The sequence below is a fragment of the Rhincodon typus genome, chromosome 45 (assembly GCF_021869965.1).
Source record: "Rhincodon typus isolate 14 chromosome 45, sRhiTyp1.1, whole genome shotgun sequence".
Lineage (NCBI taxonomy): Eukaryota > Metazoa > Chordata > Chondrichthyes > Orectolobiformes > Rhincodontidae > Rhincodon > Rhincodon typus.
This window is the reverse complement of record NC_063376.1, coordinates 3243273-3249398: the sequence shown is the minus strand read 5'-3', so window position 1 is coordinate 3249398 and position 6126 is coordinate 3243273. Positions and strand designations below refer to the sequence as shown.

Genomic DNA, 6126 nt, shown 5'->3' with positions numbered 1-6126 from the left:
GTCTGTCTGTCCCTGCAGTTTCTCCCACGATGATGACATTGTGTTCGAGGACTTTGCTCGGTTGCGGTTGAAGGGGCTCAAAGATGAGAAGGACGAGGATGACCATTTCTTTTAGAGTGGCACTGCCAGGGATGGAGGAGGGGGTAGGGGGGTGGGGGGAGCAGTTTGGGTGGAGCGGGTGGGGCATCAGGGAAGAGAGAGGAAAAGAAACCAAAAGAAGGTCAGAAAGCCCCCACCCCTCCCTCCCTCCCTCACCAGGGGGCAGTCAGTGAGAGAGATGGAGAGCCCACAAGCCTCATGTCAAGGTCAGGGGTGAGAGGTGGAGGGGGGTGGTGGTGTGGTGGCAAGGGGTACGGACCCCTGGATCGAGAGGAGGTCATCGTTTCTCCGTCTTTGTGGGAGGTGTGTCTCTTTGTAGAATATTTCTAGACTCAGGCCTTGCTATACGGACTCTCCGCGCCGACCCCTCACCCTCTCTCGAAGCCGAAGGTCTTCGTCTGAGTTGAATTCTACTTTCCAACCTCGACCTTGTGATAGCCCCTTTCCTCTCCTGCTCAAGGGGTGTCCGCTCTAGTCGTTTCTTGCGTCCATCTCTTTCCCAGCTCCCCCCCGCCCCACAACTCTCCCGGCCTGACTGCAAACTCTCCCCGGCCTCCGTCCATTGAAGAGCAGGCCTGTGGATGCCCAGTCCCTAACCAATCTGTTGGGCAGTTGTTGGCTCAGTGTTGGAGGTGAAGGGTTTGGGGGGAACTAGGCGACAGGAAGGTAGAGACACTCCAGGCCTTTGGAGGTACGGGAGGGAGTTGCGTATGTGCACGTTTGCCCAGCCAATTTGATTCGGTCGTAAATGCACCACCACCCCCCTCCGAAATGGCCAAGCCACTCAGTCCAAGGGGCAGTTAGGGAATAGTCGGCCAACACGGTCCTCTCCAGGTCCCATGAAAGGGTGAAGGCAGGTACTGGCAGGTGTTAAGTATTTATTTTTATGTGGGTTTGTAGGGGGGGGGTCACAGAATGACACAAGCTGCCTCCCTCTTTGCCCAATCTCCCACCCTCTCAAACCCTGCCTGTGGGAGTCCCTCTCTGCTCACTCACACAGCCTATGGGCGGTCATCAATCACAGCGAGCAGTGTGCAGATCCCAGAGACCGAAGACACACTCGTCTTTGCGGTTCGTTCTCACACACTCGCTCGCGCTCTGTCACATTCCCTCGTGCTCTCACTCTCACTCGCACTCTCACACACACTCTGCACTCTCACTTTCTCACATGCTCACACACTCACTGTCTCATTCTCTCGCACTCTCACACACACTCTCGCCACTCTCTGCACTCTCACTTTCTCACACTGTCTGCACTCTCACACTCTCTGCACTCTCTCACACTTTCTTGCATTCCCTCGTGCTCTCAAGTGCTCTCTTGCGCTTTCTTGGTCTCTCATGCTCGCTCACACTCATTCACATGCTCTCTCACACTCTTCCTTGCAAGTTCCCATGTGCTCTTTCTTTCACTTTCTCTCGCTCACATGCTCTCTCACTCACTTTCGCTCCCCTGCACCTGCTCCATATGTCCCTCTGTGTCTGTCTGTCTGTCTCTCCCTCTCTCTCTTTCTTTGTCTCTCCCTTGTATAAAGAGCAGACGACAGACCTCCCACTTTGTAGAATTCTTGTGTTTTTCAAACCATTCAGTTTCTGCCCCTTTTGGTCATGAGCTGTGTTCAGCAACTCATTTTCTCTCTCTCTCTGCACCTCTCAAGCAGGGCTTCATCAGAGATCACCCTCCCCTCTATCTCACCAGTACCCTCCCCACCTAGTTTGGCGTTATAACAGGTCTGATGAGGTGGAGACATGCTAAGGCAACCTTTCTCCAGCTGCATCCGGGATTGAACATTCAATTGAATCAATTTCATTTGTCGGAGCATTTATTGCCCCGACAAAGAGCCACCCACAGTTTGGGGCAAATTTAGCTCCCCCTCCCCCCATCTCCCTCGCCCCGCTCACCCCAGTAAATATTCTGCCCATTTCTCCCACCCGTTGTGGGAGGGGGCCAGTCCCTCCCAAACCCCTGGCCCAAGGCACTCGCCTGGCAGGAACTACGAGCCGATAGGTCACGGTGCGTCTTCGAAAAAATTCTCTCCCTTTTCAATCCTGCACGTTCACCTTCAGAGGTGAACTTCCTGAATTTTCTTTTGTCCGTTTACAGGGCACGGACATCTCTGGCTGAGCCCAACATTTATTGTCTGTCCCTAATTGCTCCCTTGAGAAGATAGCGGTGGGCTCCCTCTTGAATTGCTACAGTCCAAGTCGTGTAGGGACGCCCAGACGGGACCAAACAGCGAGGGATGGTGGGTACATTGGCCAAGTAAAACCCCGAAGTCACAAAAAAAAACACACACACACACCCACACGGTGCCCTCAGGGAGGGAGTTTCAGGTTTCTGACCCAGCGACGCTGAAGGAACGGCCGATATATTTCCAAGTCAGGATGGGGAGGGGCTCAGAGGGCAACTTGCAATGTATCCCATGTACCTGCTGCCTCTGATGCTTCTGGATGGAAGTGGTCGTGGGTTTGGAAAGTGCTGCCTGAGGATCTTTGGTGAATTTCTGCAGTGCATCTTGTAGATGGTACACACTGCTGCGACTGAGCGTCGGTGGTGGAGGGAGTGGGGTGTTTGTGGATGTGGTGCCAATCGAGCAGGGGCTGCTCTGTCCCTGGATGGTGTCAAGCTTCTTGAGTGTTGTCGGAGCTGCCCCCATCCAGGGTAAAGTGGGGAGTATTCCCTCACACTCCTGACTTGTGGACGGTGGGACAGGCTTTGGGGGGAGTCAGGAGGTGGGTTACTCACCACAGGATTGCAAGCCTCCAAACTGCTCCTTTTGACTTGGGGGAGGAGGTAGTTCTTTTGCCCTCCCCAACACAAATCAGCACCCCCCTCCCCCCCAGAAGTAGGGTAACAAGCCCTGCTGGGCTCCCTCACTGGCCACACTCCTATCGGGGAAAATCGAGGGGAGTTGGAACTCCGCTGGTGTCAACTCGGGGAGACCGAGCTCCCCCAACCCCAAAATTTCCCTTCCCAAATTCTTGAAAGGAGGGGAAGTATTCCAAGGGGCAAAATAGGCGCAGAGGAGTCAAGAGAAGCTGCAGAGAAAGTTGGGGGGTTGGGGGGGCGGTGGTGGTGGGCGCCCTGCGGGAGATGTCAGAGGCTCAGATCCCAGCACCTTGAGGGTTGGGTCGACAGGTGGGGAAGAAATGCAGAATTTGGAGGGAGGACGGAGACGGAGGTGGCGTAAAAGCGTGAGGGTAAGGGGAGGGGCTGTATCGTGCAGTGATTATGTGGCAGGCAAACAGTGGGATGTTTTTTTAGGGGGGGCCATGGAATTCAGCTTTCCCACGAGGTGTGTCTGTTCGCCTCCTGGTGCTAACCCGAGTTCAGGGATGATTGGGGGGTGGGGGGGGGGGGGAGTTTGGGGGTGGATGGCCACAACGAAGAACTGTCCAAGGGAGGTAGGGAGGCTCAGGTAGAGAACCAGAGGTGTGAGCCTTGACATAAAACCACATTGTAAAGTTATTTCCAGCTCCCCTCCAACCGATTTAAAGACGCTAGCCGATGGCAGACTTCCCAGGGGAGCCAATATTGCAGAAATGTACTTATGTGTATAATTTTGAGCTTAATATGGATGAAATGTATGTCTTTTATCTTTCGCCAATGTCAATATCGTGTTTTCAGGGTGGATTGTGGGCATTTCAGTCAGAGCAAAGATCTGTCACCTTCCTATCAATGTTTAATATGTCCGATGAAAGATGTTCGAAATTTAATGCATTTATTATTAAACTGATGTATTTACTACGATCCAGCAGAATCATTTTGCTTTTATTATCTTCCAGGGTGGAGGGGGTGGGTGGGCGAGAAAGACTTGCATTTCTGTAGCGCCGAGTCGGGTGAGGTGAGCGAAGCTCAGTTTGGGGAGCAGGGAGTTAGATCCTCTTCCATAGCCCACCCTGAGGTTCACTGGAAACGTTGAGGACGCAATTAATAGTTCTTTTGAGTTTGAATTGAGAGGTTTTTTTTGCTTTTTGTTTGAATTGAGAGTTTTGTTTTTGCTTTGCCGCTTGAAGGCCGTAAGGGAATAGGAGCAGGAGGAGGCCATTCGGCTCCTCCAGCCTGCTCCCCCATTCAGTAGGATCCCACACTCCTAACATCCACTTTCTTACCGTAACCCTCGATTTCCCGACTGATCAAGAATCTATCTCAGCCTTAAATATGCGCAAGAGTAAAAGAGGGATATGGGCCAAATGGGAGTAGATTAATTTAGGATATCTGGTTGGCATGGGCGAGTTGGACCGAAGGGTCTGACTCTATGAATCTGCCACAGATTTCTGTGGGGAGAAGGAGTTCCAAAGACACTCAACCCTCTGAGAGAATAAATTCCTCCTCATCCCAGTCTTAAATTAAACCCTTTTTTTTTCCTGCGAGTCTGCGATGGCCCAATGGTATCAGCACTGGACTGTCGATCCAGAGAACTGAGTTCAAATCCCACAACAGCAGATGGTGGAATTCGGCTTCAATAAATATATGGAATGAAGAGTCTAACGATGACACTAAATCCATTGTCAGTTCTCAGGGAAAAAACCCATCTGGTTCATCAGTAAAAGGAAACTGCCATCCTTACCTGGTCTGGCCTACATGTGACTCCAGACCCACAGCAATGTAGTTGACTCTCAACTGCCCTCTGGGGGCAATTAGGGGTGGGCAATAAATGCTGCATAGCCAGTGATGCCCTCATCCCATGAATGAATTTTTAAAAAGTCTCCCATAAGGGGGAAACATCTTTTCAGCATTGACCCTGTCAAGCCCCTTAATATGTTTCAATGAGACCCCCTCTCTCCGATGAGTAGAGTCCCAACCTGTTTAACTTTGGCTCGCAAGGCAATCCCTCCATACCTGGAATCATCCCAGTGAACCTTCTCGGAACTGTCTCCAATGAAATAATTTCATAAATAAAGACCCAAAGGACTAGACTGGAGTTATAAGGAGAGGCTGGATAGGCCGGGGCTTTTTTCCCTGAACTGCAGGAGGCTGAGGGGTGACCTTTATAGAGGTTAATAAAATCATGAGGGGCATAGATAAGGTGAAGCACAAAGGTCTTTTCCCCAGGGTAGGGGAGTCCAAAACTAGAGGGCAGAGGTTTAAAGGTGAGAGGGGAAAGATTTGAAAGTGACCTGAGGGGCAACTTTTCACACGGTGTGTTGTCTCTGACTCCAGCATCGGCAGTTCTTGCTATCTCATGATTGATATATGTTTCCGATCGGCATGGACGAGTTGGGCCAAAGGGCCAGTCTCTGCTGTATTCCCCTGCGTAATTCAGCAACAAATTGAATTTAACGAAAAGGCACTTCACCAGAGCATTATCAGATGGGGCATAATAGTGGCGCATATCAGAAAGGCATTCAGAGTGGTGGCCATCAAAACCTTGCTTGAGGAAGGTGGTCTTTGAGGGCCATCTCTAAGGAAGAGAGAGTAGGGCGGAGAGGATCAGGGATGGACCCCTGAAGTGGGTGGTTTGTGTTGGGGGGGAGTGGGGTGGGGGAGGGTGATGGGGTGGTGGATAATGTCTGGGTCCAGGCAGCTGAAGACACAGTAGCCAATCGTGGGGCCAAGGAACACAGATAAGAGACAACACTCTGGAAAAAGTCATCCCAGACTCTCAACCTTCACTCCCTGTATTTCTCTCTGTCTTCACAGGTCCTGCTGAGTTTCTCCAACATCACTCTCACTCACTCACTCACTCACACACACATATGCTTACTCACACACACACACACACTTTCTCTCTCTCTCATGCAAACGCTCTCTCACACTCACACAGACGCACTCTCTCTCACAGACACACATGCACACACATGCACATGCACACGCATGCACACACATGCACATGCACACGCATGCACACACATGCACATGCACACGCATGCACACACACGCACTCACATCCACACACACTCACACTCACATGCACACACACGCACTCACACCCACCCACACACACACAAACTCACACACACATACACAAACACACACACCTTCACACACACACACACACACACACCCTCACACGCACACACACAATA

The 6126-nt window shown here is 51.5% G+C and overlaps 1 protein-coding gene across 5 annotated transcripts in view; it reads left to right on the top strand.

The window, feature by feature from the left end:
* Positions 1-3847, top strand: part of LOC109925864 (arrestin red cell) — a 118899-nt gene extending 115052 nt beyond the window's left edge. For all 5 annotated transcript variants that reach the window (XM_048620169.1, XM_048620168.1, XM_048620166.1 and 2 more), the window contains one exon: positions 19-3847. In XM_048620169.1, the coding sequence (XP_048476126.1) occupies positions 19-115 (97 nt within the window). In that variant the 3' untranslated portion in view covers positions 116-3847. The remainder of the gene's footprint in view (positions 1-18) is intronic.
* The last annotated feature ends 2279 nt before the right edge of the window (positions 3848-6126 follow it).